The sequence below is a fragment of the Sapajus apella genome, unplaced genomic scaffold (genome assembly GCF_009761245.1).
Source record: "Sapajus apella isolate SASKATOON/1434 unplaced genomic scaffold, GSC_monkey_1.0 scaffold20, whole genome shotgun sequence".
NCBI lineage: Eukaryota > Metazoa > Chordata > Mammalia > Primates > Cebidae > Sapajus > Sapajus apella.
This window is the reverse complement of record NW_022436960.1, coordinates 27,921,004-27,940,559: the sequence shown is the minus strand read 5'-3', so window position 1 is coordinate 27,940,559 and position 19,556 is coordinate 27,921,004. Positions and strand designations below refer to the sequence as shown.

Below are 19,556 nucleotides of genomic sequence, written 5' to 3'. Positions count from 1 at the left end.
CATAGTTGGTTTATTTATTGTCTCACACTGACAACTGCTTGAAACAGCAGCAGCAGAGCCTTTTTTGTGTTTGTATAGAGGGCTGTAGTTAAGGGGGAAAAATAAAACATGGAAATACTGGCCAAATGCAGTGGCTCCCATTTGTAATCCAGGCACTTTGGGAGGCTGAGGGGGGAGGATTGTTTGAGGCCTGGAGTTTGAGACTAGCCTGGCAACATAGCAAGATCCTGTCTCTACAAAAAATATTTAAAAAAACTAGCCAGACCTGGTGGCACATGCCTGTGGCCTTGCTACTCTGGAGGCTGAGGTGGGAGGATCACTTGAGCCCATGAATTCAAGGCTACAGTGAGCTAGGATTGTACCACTGTACTCCAGCCTGGATGACAGAGCAAGACCCTGTCTCTAAAAAAATAAAACATAAAAGTACAAATGAAAGTATAGTTTCCTTTACAATTTGCTGGTAATGGCCCCAAACAGCTGGTTAATAGGCTAAAACAGTAGTTCCAGAACCTCGCTGATCATCAGAATCACCTGAGAGTGATTCTGCTTACTCACACATACAGACTTGGGTTTCATCACAGATGTACTGCATCTGGTCTCTGGGTTACCGCCTGGGAATCTATTTAAAGCGTCCCAGGAAAGGATAGTCTCACGCAGTATTTATAGGACTATAAATTGGTACAACCTTTTAGAGGGCAATTTGGAACCTATATTTCTAGAATTATTTGTACAAGCACAAAGATTTATACAGAATGTTCAGTGCAATAGTTGGAATGTCATATCCTAAGTGTCCGGCAACAGGAGAAAGGTTGAGTAAGTACTGACAGTTACACCATGGAACATTAAGTATACACGGCAATAGAAGTTTCAAAAGGATGGCTGGAGGGGCAGTGTCTGGAGTGAAGACATTTGGGTTGGTTTGCTCTGCATTTAATGTGAATTTGTTATCAATATTTAAAAATCTGGAGATGGCACATTTCAAAAATTCAGATTTCTTGCTTTTCTTGAAAACTCAAATTTGGCAACTCTGGGCCAACATTTCCAAGTGGCAATAGTTGGTTTGTGGTTGGCTAACGTCTGATGGCGTTAGATGGAACATCTCCAGTTTTCTGCAGTTCCTACTGGAATCAATTTAATTCATTTATGTTATCTGCCTAACCCCTGGAGGCATTTGAGTCGTGATCCTGGTGTTAAAAGAATAGGATAGATTTGCAAGAAAGTGCATTTTTATATTCTGTTAGTTAAAAAAAGCTGGGGAAAAAACACAAGGTGCAGAGCAATATGCATAATATGGACTCATTTAATTAAAACAATATTGGCTGGGCACGGTGGCTCATGCTGGTAATCCCAGCACTTTGGGAGGCCATGGAGGCAGATTACTTGAGGTGAGGAGTTCAAGACCAGCCTGGTCAAAATAGCAATCCTCTGTCTTCACTAAAAATAGAAAAATTAGCCAGGCGTAGTGGTGGGTACCTGTAATCCCAGCTACTCAGGAGGCCGAACTCAGGAGGTAGAGGGTGCAGTGAGCAGAGACTGGGCCACTGCACTTTAGCCTGGGCAAAAGAGTGAGTAAGCCTCTGTCTCATAAAAACAAAACAAAATTATATGCACATGCATAGGGAAACAGTATAGAAGTATAATACCAAGCACGGCAAGCAGAGGGACAGCCTCTAATTTTGTTGGTATGTTTATGTTTACATATTGTTTCCACTCTTAATGTGTACTACTTTAGTAATTGACAGTTTTTAACCTAAAAGCCTCCCAGGTGATCCAGATTTCTGCCACATTTAGGAACTAGAGGTCTGAAGCTGGGCCTCTTGTGCAGTGTCTGTGGGTGGAGGGAGCACTAAGAATCTGCATGTTTAACAAGTAAGCACCCCGTGGGCTTTGAACAGGTGATCTGATAAACACATTTTGATTAACACTGTGCAGAGTTAGGTTCTGAGAGAAAGGCCTCTATTCTTTGATATCTCTTTGAGAAAAATATTTGCCTTAGGTCTTCCAGAGAGGGAAAAAATAAGACCTCGGAAAGTCAGTATTTTACACTGACCTAAAAGCTATGTGACTCAGAAGAGCCTGACTCGCTCAGGCTCAGTCTGTCGATGATTCTTAAAGCATCTAAGACCCCACGCTTTCTCAGTGAAGTGGCTTATAGCTACCAATTACGGGCAATTGTCTCCTCCAAAGGCACCAATTCTAACAGCAATTCACTTGGGTACAATTGTGTGGTTTGGAGTAAGAGCAGCAGAGAGGCAAGGAACTTAAATCTGTTTCTGGCTCCAAAAATGCTTTATGATACTTGTCCTTTGTGCATCTTAGTCTCTGTGTCTAAAATTAGCACCAACATCCTTCCCAGGCATGACGAAGATGGATGAAGGTTAATAAGTAGAAGCTCTGTCTCTTTCTGGTCAACTCTCACAGCAGCTAGAACAGAACTGCAGTAATGCATAGTTTTAGAATCTTTATGACCCCAATTAAGTAAACCCTATAGAGGCTCATCTTCCTATTTCCCCTCTCTCCCTTTCCCTATTTGAGGAGGGGCAAGTATCAGAAAGAGAGAATCTGAATTAAACAGGAGGAAACAGAAGTTCCATGTCAACTCACTGCCTATCAGCCTTGGTATCGGGGTGCCCACCTCCCACCCCTGCCTTGCTGGCAGAACCCAGAAACTCAGCAAAAACAAACAAAAACAACTGTTGTAGCTTGGAGAGAATTAATAGAACTAGGATTTCATGAATGTGAAAGTCTTCCTGAATATGCTAAATAAACCAAGTTAGATAACAGTGCAATTTGTAAAGACACTGTTTCCCACGGTTTCTATCTTCCAGTTTGGGTAGAGGGCAGGAGAGGCACAATTCTTGGAACTTGAATAAGGAACAGAAATTCCTAATTTAGCCTCAGAAGAGACATCTTTGAAAAATACCAGGAAAAACTGAAGTGTAAAATGATACCTCAAAGAAATCAATGCTGGTACCCATAGGATCATAAATTTCATGGATGTGCTTCAAAACTATTTCGCAAAGCAATCTGTTGCATCAGTCTTTAGGCTAATGAAGGCTGCCAGTCACAGTTCCATCATGGAAATACATGATCTGTAACACTACATCAGAACTGCTCTGCCATAAAGATAGTACCAGATGGTGACGTGATTATTTTAAAGGCATCATACTCTCCACCTGTCCTTGCAAAAACTCCCTTAGACATGCACCTAGTTGGCATGAAAGAGCAATTTTGAAATGTGGTTTGGAAGTGTTTTATATCTGGCCTACTTTGCTTTGAATTATTCTTTTATTTGCCAAAGAGCTCTTGCAAGATACTGCACAATGGCTAGGCAATTATTATTATTAATGGCAAAAACTGCAATTACTTTTGCACCAACCTAATACAGAGCTAAAGTCTAAGCTTCCAGTCTCTTGGCATCCCTCACATGACGGAGGGCAGCGCTTGAGCCTAATCACTCTTGAGGTGGTGACTGCCTGATATGTATATTAAACACTATGCTTAAGAGATGGATTCTTTCAATAGTTTTTTCAGGCATGTTACATTTAGAATTAAGACCTGCCTAGAAAAGAAGCCACTTAGTGCTGAAGAAACAAAAACTTGATAAGATTCCTAAAAGTCATCATTTATATGTAATATTCTTCCTAAAACACTGGGTTTGGGAAGATAATACATAAAAATAAAATTCTGCATTAACTAATATGAAAAAGAGGTAATGCAATGTTGAATAATGAGAAACTGCTAATTGCAGTCGCTAACTCCAAGCCACTTTTTTTGGATTGTTTGCCTGGCCCATCATGGGACATTCCTTACTTTGGAAGTAGCTAAGAGCAAGTTGTAAGGGCAGAGCCAGGCAAGGCTGGACAAATCCCACTTCCTCAGACTGCTCCTTGAGTGAGGCTGGCTCGATAGAGTCCCCACATGCAGCACACTGCGATTCCCACACGGTTGGATCCTGCCTAGACCATATCCGATGCTTCTGGGTAAGCCTGAGTGCTCTGTAACTAATGGGCCTGGGATGAAAATGATCCAAGAGTTGGAAACAACCTAAGCCATGTGATAATATTTTTTCCTTTATATCCCCCACAAGTTCTGATATAATACATTTAGAAGGGACTCACTAAAGATTTACTGAATGATGAATGGAGGAATGGAAGGAAGAAGGAAAGAAGGCTTTCTTTAGTGCAGATTCTTCAGCATTTTGTTTTTCCAGACTTCCTTCTTTTCCCCTCTTCTGGACCCACCTGTTTGCCATCTCACCGTTGACAGGCAGTTTCATCTTAGAGAGCAAAGACAGGCATGATGGTGAGTGGCCAGTATACTGGGAGGTTCTCTCTGTTAGCAGACTTTTGCAAAGGGTTTGGATGGAATGGGTGGCTCTTAAGGTGGAAAACAAGTTGTGAGAGTCTGGTTCTGGGTGCCTGAAACTGCTCTTCCTTCACTCAACCGTGCCATGACTGGCTCCCACCCGAAGCTTCAGCTGAGCTAGCTTGTCAGGGCTCGCTACGAACTGCTGAGCCACATCTGTTCTCCTCACTTGGCATGGCTTCCTACGAACTGCTTAGTCACATCTGTTCTCCTCACTTGGCATGGCTTCCTCAGCCCACTCCACATCTCAAGAACGTGGCCTTGGGCCCCCTCCTGCTCTGATCATTTTGCTTGCCTTGGTTTTTTCACTGTCTGCCGTGCCCAGATCCCAGGTGTTTATTTGTATCTGACCTCTGACTGCTAGGACCCCTCCATTCTTATATCTCATGTAGTTCCAGGTCCCCAGCCAGGTTCTGGATGCTGCCCAAGGCCCCTCCTCATTCTCCAGCTTCATTCTAGCCTACACTTTATGCTTTGCCTTAAGCTTTTCTGACACTAGCTCCTATTGCCATCTCTAGTCTTAATTTTGATAGTGGGACTGTTAGCGCCTCCTCTTTCAATAATAAAGGGCTAGCTGTAACTAGCTGTGACTCTGATCCCTAACACCAGAGGAAGCTACTATATTCTATCACTAGTTTCCTTGTCTTTCTCAGTGACTAAAGCTAAGCCTCTTGAAGGTAGAGGCAGCCAGAGGAACCTTCACGTCTCAATGAAGTGTTGATGAATGTCACAGAAAAAGGAACTCTCAAGAAAAGCTGCATTTCACATCTCATCTCTCAAGTTTTACTCTGAAGTTACTAAAGCCTTCAGCGACCAGAATCTAATAAAGTTGAATCACCAAGTTTATAAACTAACGAATTCCTAATAAATTAAAAATATAAGGGACAGCATGCAGGTAATAACGGGAATGAATGTGCAATTTGAAGTCACACAGACCTGGGTCTGAATTCTGGCTCTCATAACTAAGCCTTCAGTAAACCAGTGAACAACTCCGAGCTTCGGAAGTTTTATTATACAAAGGGGATAATCAGGTTCCTAAAAGGACTGTTCTCCACCTTTATTTCCCACTTTGTAAAATGGTGATAAAACTACCACCTTACCTCACAGACTGTCAAGGAATTAAGATAAAGTATGAGAAAAATTATTTTGTAACCCTTAAAGCACAGGTGTGAATGATTACCATTATAAATTACATGTATCTTTGTTCTTATGGCATCTGAATTAAAAACAACACAAAACCTTAATAGGTGATAAAGGTAATCTATTAGATATTTTTCTCTAATAGGTTGTTTTTATGCTGATGCATGCCCCTACACTTGTAAATTATGAAAATAGAATAATTATCTCTTAAATTGCCTGAGTCAAGCTAGCCAGGAGCCTGGTTACATAATTCATGGAGAGCTTTTTCTAATCCTCTGCTACTCTCAAGAAAACGGTAGTTGGGATTACATATAGCAAACTCTTCTGAAATCATAATAAGAGGCATTGAGACACTTTTTTAAATCCCTCAAATTGGTCTGACCTTAAAAGATTTTAAAAACTCCCAGGACAGTTGGCTTCCATGCAGCCCTTGAGCAGGGAGGTGGAGGCCCTGAGGCCACGCTGCCACACTGGGCCTGGAGGCAGGTCCCCTGACAGCCTGGCAAATCCTCTGAAAACTCCCTCCTTTCTAAGGTCATGTCTTCCCGTCTATAAAACACCCGTTTATATGTCTTTAGAAGAATAAAAGCCATTTTTAGACAGTAGGGCCTGTTCTTCAGGGTTCCAATTACGTAAATCTACAAGGATCCCCTTGAAAACAAGTGAAGGTTTTCCCTGAACCTCCTCTGGGTCAGACGCTAATGAATGCAATACTTTCATTGCTCCTGTAAGATTCACTTCAAGGCTGCTGGCAAAGGAACCTTTCTTCCATGAGCACAAATTGGTTTCCTGTATTAAAAAATGAGGAAAATCATGCCATTGATATAAAAGCCACTTTGAGCAGGCAGGTCAGGAAATACAAAAGTGGAAATTCTCATTGCATCATCTTACTAATTGTATAGCACCCCAGTTGCAATAAACATTGCCAGCTGGCTTTTTGCTTTTTTTTTCCTACTGTGCAATTTTACTCTATTGAGTCCTATTAACCACAAATCATGTGAAAAGGTGGGGGGAAATAGATTGAGAATGGCCTAACAAGCATTTGCAGAATGATCAGTCCTGGTCCCAAGTGAAATTATACGGGCAATAGATAGGCATAATGTAGTAACACCAAGATACCATTTGAAAGCGACCCAAAGAATCCTTGTCTCCTGAAAGAAAAAGTGTAAACATATTTGGTTAGGTTGAATATATGCTGTGTTTTGATATGACAAGTGCTTTCACATAAAGAGATATTTTATAAAGTACCCCCCACCAAAATCATATTTTATATGATAGAATATATTTTCTGGGAAGAAAAAAAAAGAAAAAAGAAAAAAAATTATATTTTAAAAACAAGCTTGGCCAGGCGTTGTGGCTCACGCCTGTAATCCCAGCAATTTGGGGGGGTGAGGCAGGCGGATTACAAGGTCAGGAGTTTGAGACCAGCCTGATCAACATGGTGAAACCTTGTCTCTAACAAAAAATACAAAAATTAGCCAGGTGTGGTGGTGCGCGCCTGTAATCCCAGCTACTCAGGAGGCTGAGGGAGGTGGGGTGCGTGGGGGAGGCGGGGGGAGTTTGCAGTGAGCTAAGATCATGCCATTGCACTCCAGCCTGGGCAACAGAGACTCTGCCTCAAGGAAAAAAAAAAAAAAAAAAAAAAAAAAAAAACACCTCACAGTATTTTCACCATCTTACTAGTTTGGGATATGAACATCAGTCTCTGAGTTTTTAAAGAAAACAAAACAAAACAAAAAACCAGGAACAGGACTTTAAATTTTCTCTGTTCTATCCTTGTCCATCTATCTATCTATCTATCTATCTATTTAAGTACATACAGAGTTTCACCACGTTGGCCAGGCTGGTCTTGAACTCCTGACCTCAGGTGATCCTCCCACTTCAGCCTCCTGTAAAGTGCTAGCATTACAGGCATAAGCCACTGTGCCTGACCCCTTGTCCTTCTTTTAATCAATAGTTTTTAATCCCTAAAGTAACTAGAGGCCTGCTGAAAGACCTCAGGGAATGTTTTCACTGAAAGTAGAGAAACTCTTTAAGCCTGAGATGTAGCACGTGAAGCAGCAGCACAGGAAGTGAAGAAGACTGAAGGGAAAAGAGGGGCGCAATGGAGACACCGTGGGGGCAGCCTGGGAAAGCAGACTATCCCTTGGACTTGAGCATCAGCTGAATTAGATACACGCAAATGTGAAGCTTGAAAAAAAAAAAAAAAACTGTATGAAAACAAAAATCACAACCTTCAAACAACAAGCAACTGATCAGTCATTAAATTTTATCATTAAATAAGCAGCAAAAGGTAGACATTATATGGCAACCTTCTGTGTCCACGGATGCAAATGAATGAGCTGTCTTTAGGCTTGAATTCCATCTGGCTACTCAACTAGAGGAATCATCTGCTCAAGAAAGACTGACACAAAGAGCCCTGCTGTCTAAGCTCCTCAGGGACACTGGGCTGATTCAGTCAGGGTTGTGCCGGTACCTGCTGCTGCTGCTCTCTGCTCAGAGGCATACAGTGAACATCCCTTTGTTCCTTTTAGACCAGTGATTCTGTTCTCATGGTGGCTCACAGGGAGCCGTGGATTGCTGCAAGCTCTGCCTTGTATCACACTCTGCTTTTCCAAAGAGACGCCAGGCCTGGGCCATTTTGCGAAGTTTAGTGAGATTGGGTTTAATCTATGGGAAGAAAGGATAACTTCAATTAGCAGTATGAAAATCTAGGTAGCATACAAATATTTCCAAAGTATGCTGTTATAATCCATTTAGATTTCTAACTTCTAGATTCAACAGAGATTACAGATTTTTTTAAGGATCAATGGCAGCTCTTCAGCAATGGGGACAAAACTTTCCTCATATTTTTCTTTGTGAAACAAAGAGGTTTTAATGAAGTAAAATCAACTAGTTGAGTCAGAAAACATTAGTACCTGAAATCTCCATGCAAGAAACGATTTTATATTCCTTTGCAGGGAAAGGTTAGCAAAAGAAAAGATTTTGGAAAGCAGCAACAGGGGCATTCCTGTTATGCTCTCCATGTTCCCCTTCATTGAAGACTGTAACAAGGACAGAAGTTCTTAACTGAAGCCGCTCTGTGCCTTTACTGCATTATCCACATCGTAGTTTGCAGGCTGCTGGGTAATCAGGGCCAAAGCATAATGTAGAGATCCCTAGGCTTGGGTCCCTGCCTGATAATCCTCAAACCATAACTCGAGATCCTTGGGGATGGCCAGCTACAGTCACAGATCACCATTTCCAGCAGGTACTATCAAGAAGCCAGATGTTGAGGCTATATCATGCCAACAGTGAATTTGCTGTGCTTCTACCAACTTTCAGTAGCTTCAGGGAGAACTGCGTCTTATCAAACCTAGAGCCAGCAGGCCACAGGTATTCAGGATATGTAAGTCTGTACCTGTGTTAAGTTTTAAAATACAAAGCCATTATGTGGGTGGCCTAACAGTTCAGTCTAAGCTCCATTTGGATTTGAGCTGGAAGATGAAATAGGTGAGGCTTTATGTGAAACTTCCAATGCAGATTTTGCAAAACTCCCCTATTTTGGAAAAGGTTAAGACAGATTACAGCTGGATAGTAAAAGCCAGAAAAGAAAGAGAAGATAAACTTTGCTCCCTCCTGCTCCTATTAGTCATTACTGTACCTGTTTTTCCTGCTCCAAGTGGTCTATGTCAGCTAATGGCAACATAGAAGGTCTCCCGTGAGCACACTGGAATGGCAGCTGGCACGAGGACAGAGCTTCAATAAGGCGGCAACTCTCCTCTAAGCTCAGGCCATCATTAAACTTAACAGCCCCTAAATGAAAGTGAAAAACAAGAAGGTTACAGTGTATATGGTGGGAAACCAGTGCTGACCTTGGGTCAGTGCCAAATATCTGGAAAAAGTAACATGTTTCTTAGGCTTCTTTAATGAGGCTTTAATCCTGCTTAAAATTGGTGCTTATGACCATGGATGAAACTCAGGCTCCAGGACTGACCTTCTGTCTCTCAGCTTTTTATTATGGAGTACTTTTCTTTCTAATTTCTGTAGGAGGCATTCCTTAACTTGTTAGGATCTTGCTTTCAGGGTTTTTCTCCAAGAGGCAAGAGGAGTATTTTTGCCTACTCCTTATAGGTTTGTGAAGTGAGATTATCTTTTTCCATGGATCATCCAATAGCAATCTCTGATTGTTTCCTTACAATGTTTACTTTATTTGCTTCTTTTTTCTAATTTCCACAATAATCTTCCTAATCTAAACTCATATTGTTAAGCCTGCCTTTGTGCATAATTTAACCCAGTCAACAAATGTTTATTAAGTATATACTTTGTACTGGGAGCTTCGCCAGGCAGTTAATGAGACAGATAATTTCCACCCTCATGGCGCTTATGATCTAATAGCTCTAACAGGGGAGACAAACATGAAGCAGATAATTACACAATAATTTAAATAATAAATGTAAGTACTATAAAATATGGGATATAAATATATAATAAGAAGACCAAACCTAGTTTAGGAGCTCAAGGAAGGCTTTCCTGGCAAAATGGTATTTAAGCTGAGGCCTTAGGTTAGAAAAGACATGGCTAATTGAAGGAGAGAAAAGTGTTTCACATGGAGGAAAAGCCCAGTGCAGAGGCCCCGAGGCTGACAGATGTTTAGCCTACAGGAAGTGTAAGACCAAAAAAGCAGGCCAGGATGTAAAGAACAAAGTGGAGAGTGATGTGATGCGATGCTGGCGAGGCAGGCGAGGCCAAACCACGAAAACCCTTGTGGGCCACAGCAAAAAATTACATTTCTATCTCAAGAGCAATGGGTCATCACTGACACATTTTAGTGAGAAGAACAACATGCTCGGAGGGATATTTCAAAAAGATTCCTCTGGGTGCTGAGAGAAGAGTGGCTTGAAAGGGAGTCAAGAGTGGATGTGAGGAACTAAGTAAGAGGACTCAACAGTGGCAACAATGAGGGAGGAGACAGACTGAATCAGATGCATTTAAGATACATTTTGAAAGGGGCAATGATGAAATTTGGTGATGGAGGAGTATTAGTCTGTTCTCAGCCTGCTATGAAGAAATGTCCAAGACTGGCTAATTTATAACAGAAAGATCGTTTAAATGACTCACAGTTCCACATGGCTGGGGAGGCCTCAGAAAACTTGCAGTCATGGCGGAAGGCAAAGGAGAAGCAGGCACCTTCCTCACAGAGTGGCAAGTGCCAGACGCTTATAAAAGCATCAGCTCTCATGAGACTCACTCACTATCATGAGAACAGCATGGGGGAAACTGACCCCATGATCCAGTCACCTCCACCTAGTCCCACCCTTGACACATGAGGATCATGAGGATTATCATTCAAAATGAGGTTTTGGGTGGGGGCAGAGTCAAGCTATGTTCGAGTATATGTGAGGAGTAATGATAGGATGAAGGGGAAAGGACTTCAGGATTTTTGCAGGAGACAGACTAATGATGGAGTGTGGTTATAAAGCTGGGAAAGACAGGAAGTGAAGAGAGAAGAAGGCTGATGGAGGATAAAATGGGGAGGGGATCATTGGGTTGGAGACCCCATTGTGTTGACCACAATGATAGCTGCAGGGGATTCTGTAACTGTCATGATCCCTGAAGTATATTCCTCTAATACCATTTTCTTTGATTCTTTTATTCATTCATTCACTCGTTTATGAGACAGAGTCTCACTGTATTGCCCTAGCTGGTCTCAAACTCCTAGACCCTCCTGCCTCAGCCTCCTGAGTCGCTGGGATTACAGGTGTGTACCACACACCCAAATCCCCATTTTCTATATTGTATCATATTACTCTGTTCACAAGAATCCTCAATGGTGTTTGCTTTGGCAGCACATATAATAAAATTGGAATGATACAGAGAAGATTAGTATGGTTCCTGAACAAGGATGACATGCAAATTCCTGAAGCATTCCATCTTTTTATAAAAACCCTAGAAGAAAACCTCAGAAATACCATTCTGGACATAGGCCTTGGCAAAAATTTCATAAGAAGGACTGTAAAAGCAATTGCAACAGAAACGAAAATTGACAACTGAGACTTAATTAAACTAAAGAGCTTCTCCACAGCAAAATTAACTATCAACAGAATAAAGGGACAACTTACAGAATGGGAGAAAATATCTGCAAACTGCATCCAACAGAGGCCTAATATCCAGAATCTATAAGAATTTAAATAAGTCAACAAGCAAAAACCAAAACACCCTATTAAAAAAAGTGGGCAAAGGACATGAACACACAGTTCTCAAAAGAAGACATACACATGACCAACAAGCCTATAAAAAATGCTCAACATCACTAATCATCAGAGAAATGCAAATCAAAATCACAGTGAGATACCATCTCATACCAGTCAGAATGGCTGCTGTCAAAAAGTAAAAAAATAACAGATGCTGGCGAGGCTGCAGAGAAAATGGAACACTTACACGCTGTTGGTGAGAAATATAAATTAGTTCAGCCACTGTGGAAACAGTTTAGAGATTTCTTAAAGAGCTTAAAACAAACTGCCATTCAACCCAGCAATCCCATTACTGGGAATATGCCCAAAGAAATAGAAATCATTCTACCATAAAGACACATGTATGTGTTATACTCACTGCAGCAGTATTTACAATAGCAAAGACATGGAATCAACCTAAATGCCCAACAGTGGAGGACTGGATAAAGAAAATGCGGTACATATACACCATGTAATATTATATAGCCATAAAAAAGAACGAGATCATGTCCTTTGCAAAAACATAGACAGAGCTGGAGGCCATGATCCTAAGTGAATTAGAAAACCAAATACTCTATGTTCTTACTTACAAGTGGGAGCTAAACACTGAATACATATTGGACACAAAGAAGGGATAATAGACACCTAGGCCTACTTGAGGGTGGAGGATGGGAGGAGGGTAAGGATGGAAAAACTACCTATTGGGTACTATGCTCATTACCTGGGTAACAAAATAATCTGTACACCAAACTCCTGCGACACGCAATTCACCCACGCAACAAAGTGCATGTGTACTCCCTGAACCTAAAATAAAAGTTGGAAAAAAAAAAAAAAAAAGAACACTTGCTAATTCTAATGCCCTCTGTATGAAATCCAAAAGTTTTGCTGTGACCTTCTAGGCTTCTGTTCTTTCTTACCTGCCTAGTTTCTTGATACTCTTCGCTGCTTCTCATATAACCAACTTGTTGCTGTTCTGTGTCTCTGCACAGGCTGTTTCCTCTCCCTGCAGTGAATTCCCCCTTCCATGATGTGAATCCATGTTCCTCAGCTCATTCAAAATTCAACTCAAAATGCATCTCCTCTAGAAGTAATTCCTCCATTCATATAGGTCAGGAAGCATTATAGTAAAATTTGTGTGCTTGGATTTTGTTTTAGTAAAAGTGATTTTTAAATGTATATTCAGTTTCTTGATCTAAACTGTATTCTCAGAGTCAAGTGGGAAATGTGCCTTCTGCTTCTTTCATAATTCCGGCACCCCTACCAGGGCTCTGCATGCAGAGGTGCTCGATCGCCGCTCTATTAAAGGGCTTACCATGGCAGGCCTGGGATGCCAGCACCTTCTGGACAGTCAGTGGCAGGATCCCTTGGATGCCTCCTGTGGTCTGGAGTAGCTAATGTACAAACACATTGTTAACAGGAAAAAGAAATGGGGCAATGAAGCCTTTTATGTGTGGCACTTCTGCGTGAAACCCCCAAATAAGAGAAAAGCTTACCTCCACTTGTTCTCGGATAAATTCCTACAAAGCAAAAGGAAATAGGCTTTAATCTACTGTTAACGTTTTACTTCCCTTTGATAGTTTACAAAATATCTCAATTTCCTTCTTTACATCATGCCTCCTGAAGGAAAGAGTTCCAGCAATATAGCATTTGGGTACAAATTTATTTGTTGTAAGGCACTTTGAATAGGAAAAAAATAAGCAACTGAATGGAACTCTTATTGAACATAGAATACATTTAGCTACTGAGACTTCCTCCAGAGATAGCTTCTCAACTAATGAGGTTATGTAGCTTGTGAGAGTAGCCCTGATGATTCAACCAATTCAAAACATCACAAAGGCTTCTCACTAACAGGCTGTCTGTTTGTGTGTATAATCTTAGCCAGAACAAGTGTAATATTACACACAAACTGAGAATAAATACACAACAACCTTCAACACAACCACTGCTCAGTATAACACTTGCTTAAATATCATAAACATAAGTAAACAGTCACTTTAGTTCCCACGGGCTTTTTGGGGACAATTCCCTTCAGGTCAGAAAGTTTATTTTCTGAGGCATTTTTTTGAGAAATTTCTCCTCCCTTGCATGTCTCTGTCCCTGGGGTAAACTTTTTAACAGTTATATTCCTGTGGATATTAAGTTTTACAAAAGAACTTTAAAGAAATTTAAAGCAGACACTATTTCATGCTACCAATTTGTTTAACCTCTGGAGGTAAAAAGAAAAAAATCTGTTGCACATTTAATGACTTCTTTATAAGAAAATATCTCTTTACTCTGGAAATGGCTACATGTAAATCTGCCTCCTAAGATTACAACATGTAATTTTCTTGTAGCTTGGGCAGCTGGAAGGATGGTGGTGCCATTGACAGAGAAGGGACACAGATGAGGAAGAACAAACCTGACTGGGGGTTCCATCATGAAGCTGGGTTTGGACACAGTGAATGGGCCTTCAGGTGGAATGCCCAGTGGATAGGCAGACTTAAATGATCTAGTACTTGGCAAAGAAATCTGGGCTGTACCTATCTATCTTAGAGCTAACAGCATATATATTTTGATAGTATCAGAAGCTGGAGAAGGGCCTTGATGAAGCGAGATTGTCCAGGGAGAATATAGAGAATGAAAAGGAACAGAGAAAAGGGTGGAGCCTGTGGAACATCAGCATTTGGGTGTATATGTTTTGGCAAAGGTCTGGCAAGCTACAAGTACATTTTCTTTAAAAATCAGACTCAGGAAATTCTCTTCCCTCCTTCATCTATGTCTAGTCTGCCACGCCTATAAATGAGCACGGTTACCAAGAACTAGGTAGTAGATACTATATTATCTATAATTTAAAAACCACATTTTCCCAAACAAACCTAAACAGAAAGATGTTCTCATAATACTCAATCCACTCACAAAGTTTAGTGTGGCTGGAGAGCAAACCTAACTGCTCTGCTATTCTATCTTGTGTTTGTATATCTGGGATGGAAAAACATCCATTTGTAAGCCTGGTGAAGGGGAGATGGGACTCATCTCAATCCATTTTACATCATTTAATGCTGGATAATTTAATATTCTTATTTTATTTATTTATTTATTATTTTTAATCTTTTGAGACGGAGTCTTGCTCTGTTGCCCAGGCTGGAGTGCAATGGCACAATCTTGGCTCACTGTAACCTCCACCTCCTAGATTCAAGCAATTCTCCTGCCTCACACTCCTGAGTAGCTGGGATCACAGGCACCTGCTACCATGCCTGGCTAATTTTTATATTTTTTAGTAGAGAAAGAGTTTCACCATGTTGGCCAGGCTGGTCTCAAACTCCTGACCTCAAATGATCAGTCTGCCTCGGCCTCCCAAAGTCCTGAGATTACAGGCATGAGCCACCGCTCCTGGCCTAATTTAATATTTTTAAAGTCTCATTCATCAGGCTAGAAGACAGAGCTTTATAGAAAGATGTATTACTGATCTTTCAACTGCTAGGATTCAAGTAGCTACCTCCTCAAAACACCAAAACTGTTCCAGCTTCTTCCAGAATCACACAAAATCCTTCCTGATCAACCTGACATAGCATAATCAAGATTTTCTGAAACCAGAAGGTTTGTTTCCATTGCAAGTAAACTCCTTAACAGTAGTCTTTGAAGTTCCTTCAGGAAAAGTTTTTCTTATAATTTTCTGGTTACATATTTAGGGATTGAATTACAATAAAAGACTCTAACAGATCCTATCTTTTGGATTTAGGACAATTTGGAGCAGGAGTCTTACATCTGTGGGGAGGAAAGAGCTTCGCTGGAAGCAGCGCAAAGTCTGTCTGATCCAAAGGCGATTCTGAAAAGGGCAAAGCCAAGATGATCCAAGAACTGACTGGCAGCTTTCTTCCTCTCAAATGTTTCACCCTTGGCCTGCAAACGAGCTTAGGTCTTTTTTGTCTTAAAGCAAACAAAAGCCCTTCCTCAGCTTGACTCCCACCACACTTCCCACACCTCTAACCTTTAGCTATCAACCCATCTCTCTTTTTCTGTGTGTAGCCAAAGTTCTAGAAAGAGCTGTCTACTTAGCTTCATGCACTCCTGACTACACTCTATCTTCTGCCCCACCTCATCCCCAGGAAATGATTCCACAAGACAACTGATGTCCTCACAACAGCCAAGTCCAACGTTTCAGGCTCGACTTCATAGCCATTATTGACCATTCCCTTCTTGTTTAAAACTTTTCTTGGTTTTGGCAATATTACTTTTTCCTGGTTTTCCTCCTTCCTCTCCAACCAAACATTTTCAGCCATCCTGAGAATTTTCTCTTTTCAGCAGAGCTTTCCTGACCTTTGCCAAAACATATACACCCTAGATGCTGATGTTCCACAGGCTCCACCCTTTTCTCTGTTCCTTTTCATTCTCTATATTCTCCCTGGACAATCTTGCTTCATCAAGATCCTTCTCCAGCTTCTGATACTATCAAAATATATATGTTGTTAACTCTAAGATAGATAGGTACAGCCCAGATTTCTTTGCCAAGTACTAGATCGTTTAAGTCTGCCTATCCACTGGGCCTTCCACCTGAAGGCCCATTCACTGTGTCCAAACCCAGCTTCATGATGGAACCCCCCAGTCAGGTTTGTTCTTCCTCATCTGTGTCCCTTCTCTGTCAATGGCACCACCATCCTTCCAGCTGCCCAAGCTACAACCCTCAGAATCATTGTTGCTTCTCTTTTCTCCTTTATTCCTTTCACATTCGATTGCTCACCAAGTCCTCCAGCTTCTGCCTCCCAAATTCTGTCTCAAATATCCTCTCTACTCCCTCTGCTACTGACTCAGTCCAATCCTCATCTTCTCTTACCTGAACCACTGAAATAACCCCTCAGCAGCTCTCCCTGACTCAAAGCTTCCTCTATCAATCTATCCTCCAATGTATCCACTATATCTGTCTTCTAATTTTAGATATTACAATTTTAGATATTGCTAAAGCACTTCAGACTTCTATACAGGGTTGATGTGGATGCGCCTGTGCTCCAAATAAAGAAAGCTAAAGGAGTAGAAACAATAATGGAAAAGGCAGGACACCATGAAAAAGGAACAGGTAGATTAAAAAAAAAAAAAAAAAAACTTCTGAAAATAAAAAATATAGTCATTGAAATTAAAAATGTAGTCACTGAAATAAAAAACTCAGTGGAGAAGCTGAACATATAATTAAACAGAAGATGAAGAGATACTTTAGTTCACCGGAAGATAAGTGAGGAGATTTCCCAGAATGTATCAGAGACAGAGAAAGCAATGGGAAATATGAAGACAGCTGAAGAGGCATGGAGAGTAGAAAGATAAGGCCTAGTAGATACCTGGCAAAATTTCCAAGAGACAAGAGAGAGAATGGGGAAGAAACAACGTTTGAGTTGATAATGACTGCACACTTTCTAAACTAAAGAAGCATACTGAATCTCCAGAAGGAAATGAAAATAAATCCATACAAAGATACATCATAGGGAAATTACAGAATACCAAAGATAAAGTGAACATCTTAAAAGCAACCAGAGGGAAAATCAGATTACCTACAGAGTCATAGCTGGATTGACAAAGGACTTCTTCAATAGCTAAAACAGAAAGTCGGGCTGGGCGCAGTGGCTCACACCTATAATCCCAGGACTTTGGGAGGCTGCGGCAGGCAGATCACCTAAGGTCAGGAGTCCAAGACCAGCCTGGCCAACATGGTGAAACCCTGTCTCAACTAAAGATAAAAAAATAAGCTGCGTGTAGTGGTGAGCTCCTATAATCCCAGCTACTTGGTAGGCCTAGGCAGGAGAATCAGTTGAACCTGGGAGGCTGAGGCTGCTATGAGCCGAGGTCACCCCACAGCACTCCAGCCTGGACAACAGAGTGAGACTCTATCTCAAAAAAAAAAAAAATAATAATAATAATAATTAATTAATTAAATAGTCAAAAGTAGTAGAATATTTTCAAAATGCAGGGGGATAACTGGCAATGTGAAATTCTGTTTTTAGCTAGATAATCATGCATGTATGAAGGCAAAATAAAGATATGTTAAAAGACAGCTTATCGTTCATGGACTTTTTTTTTTTTTTGAGACAGAGTTTTATTCTTATCACCCAGGCTGGAGTGCAGTGATGTGATCTCGGCTTATTGCAACCTCTGCCTCCCGGGTTCAAGCAATTCTTCTGCCTCAGCCTCTTGAGTAGCTGAGATTACAAGTGCGGCCACCATGCCCGGCTTATTTTTGTGTTTTTTGTAGAGACAGGGTTTCACCATGTTGGCCAGGCTGATCTCGAACTCCTGACCCCAGGTGATCCACCCACCTTGGACTCCCAAAGTGCTGGGAGCCACAGTGCCTGGCCCATGGACTCTTAATAAAATAAATTCTGGGGCTGGGCGCGGTGGCTCAAGCCTGTAATCCCAGCACTTTGGGAGGCCAAGGCGGGTGGATCACGAGGTCAAGAGATCGAGACCATCCTGGTCAACATGGTGAAACCCCGTCTCTACTAAAAATACAAAAAATTAGCTGGGCATGGTGGCGCGTGCCTGTAATCCCAGCTACTCAGGAGGCTGAGGCAGGAGAATTGCCTGAACCCAGGAGGTGGAGGTTGCGGTGAGCCGAGATCGCGCCATTGCACTCCAGCCTGGGTAACATGAGTGAAACTCCGTCTCAAAAAATAATAATAAAAATAAAATAAAATAAAATAACTTCTGTTTATTTATTTATTTTTTTGTATTTTTTTGTCTCAACATTTGTTTGTGGATAAAATATCTTTTAAGAGATTTACTTAAGTTAAAAAACAATAAAACAGAAAACAAAAGAACACAGAATAAGTAGGATGCAAGAGGCAATGGTGAACAAAGACTCTGGTGAACACTTTGTTTAATCTAAATAAAGATTGACTATAAAATAATTGACCACCAGGGGATTAAAAACAAGATGGAATTAAAGTACTAGACAGCTACATGGAAGATGGGAGGAGGGTGATGCGAGATGAAAGGTTTGTAAGATTTTGGTATAGTTAGGAAGAGGATAGAGAAATGAATTACTTTTAAACTTTGATAAGTATGCATGCTAAAATTTAAGGCTAATCGCTAAAAGGATACAAATCGAATAAAAACTACTAAACCAGTAGACAGAGAAAAAAGAGAAATAAAGAAATCTATAATAGAAAACAGGAAAGGAGAGGATAAAGGCAATAAAGACAAAATAAATGATATTTGCTGTCAAAAAAAAGAAACATAATCAAAATAAAAAGTAATGGCCCCCTCTAACACCTCCAATGCCACATTTCAGCAGTAGCTTTTCAAACCTTTACCCCAAAACATATATGTAAATTAATCATATTTGGAATGCAATCTAAAATGTACCTTACTCTCCTGCTTAAAATTCTTCATTGGCTGCCTATAAGATGAAATGCAAAATACTTAGCAGAATAAGCTAAATTCCTTTATGATTTGACCCTGACAACCCATCTAGCTGACCCCCAACCAGTCAAAGATCCAAGTATAAGCCGGGCGCGGTGGCTCAAGCCTGTAATCCCAGCACTTTGGGAGGCTGAGGCGGGTGGATCACGAGGTCAAGAGATCGAGACCATCCTGGTTAACATGGTGAAACCCCGTCTCTACTAAAAATACAAAACATTAGCTAGGCATGGTGGCACGTGCCTGTAATCCCAGCTACTCAGGAGGTTGAGGCAGGAGTATTGCCTGAACCCAGGAGGCAGAGGTTGCAGTGAGCCAAGATTGCACCACTGCACTCTAGCCTGGGCATCTGAAAAGAAAAAAGAAAAGAAAAGAAAAGAAAAGAGAGGAGAAGAAGAGAAGAGAAGAGAAGAAAGAGAAGAGAAGAGAAAAGAGAAGAGAAGAGAAGAGAAGAGA

General features: G+C 41.0%; 1 protein-coding gene and 1 non-coding gene across 9 annotated transcripts in view; one reads left to right on the top strand and one right to left on the bottom strand.

The window, feature by feature from the left end:
* Positions 1 to 7,757: 7,757 nt before the first annotated feature.
* MLH3 (mutL homolog 3) overlaps positions 7,758 to 19,556 on the bottom strand; it is a 33,070-nt gene continuing 21,271 nt past the window's right edge. For all 8 annotated transcript variants that reach the window (XR_004271781.1, XM_032287828.1, XM_032287834.1 and 5 more), the window contains 4 exons: positions 13,214 to 13,237; positions 13,033 to 13,111; positions 9,152 to 9,303; positions 7,758 to 8,178 (listed from right to left, as the gene is read on the bottom strand). Coding sequence is in view for 7 of the 8 variants with exons in the window: in XM_032287828.1 (XP_032143719.1) it covers positions 8,059 to 8,178; positions 9,152 to 9,303; positions 13,033 to 13,111; positions 13,214 to 13,237 (375 nt within the window). In the remaining variant the exon portion in view is untranslated. The remainder of the gene's footprint in view (positions 8,179 to 9,151; positions 9,304 to 13,032; positions 13,112 to 13,213; positions 13,238 to 19,556) is intronic.
* Positions 11,321 to 11,427, top strand: LOC116558126. The gene has a single exon (XR_004271856.1). It is a non-coding gene; the product is annotated as a U6 spliceosomal RNA (small nuclear RNA).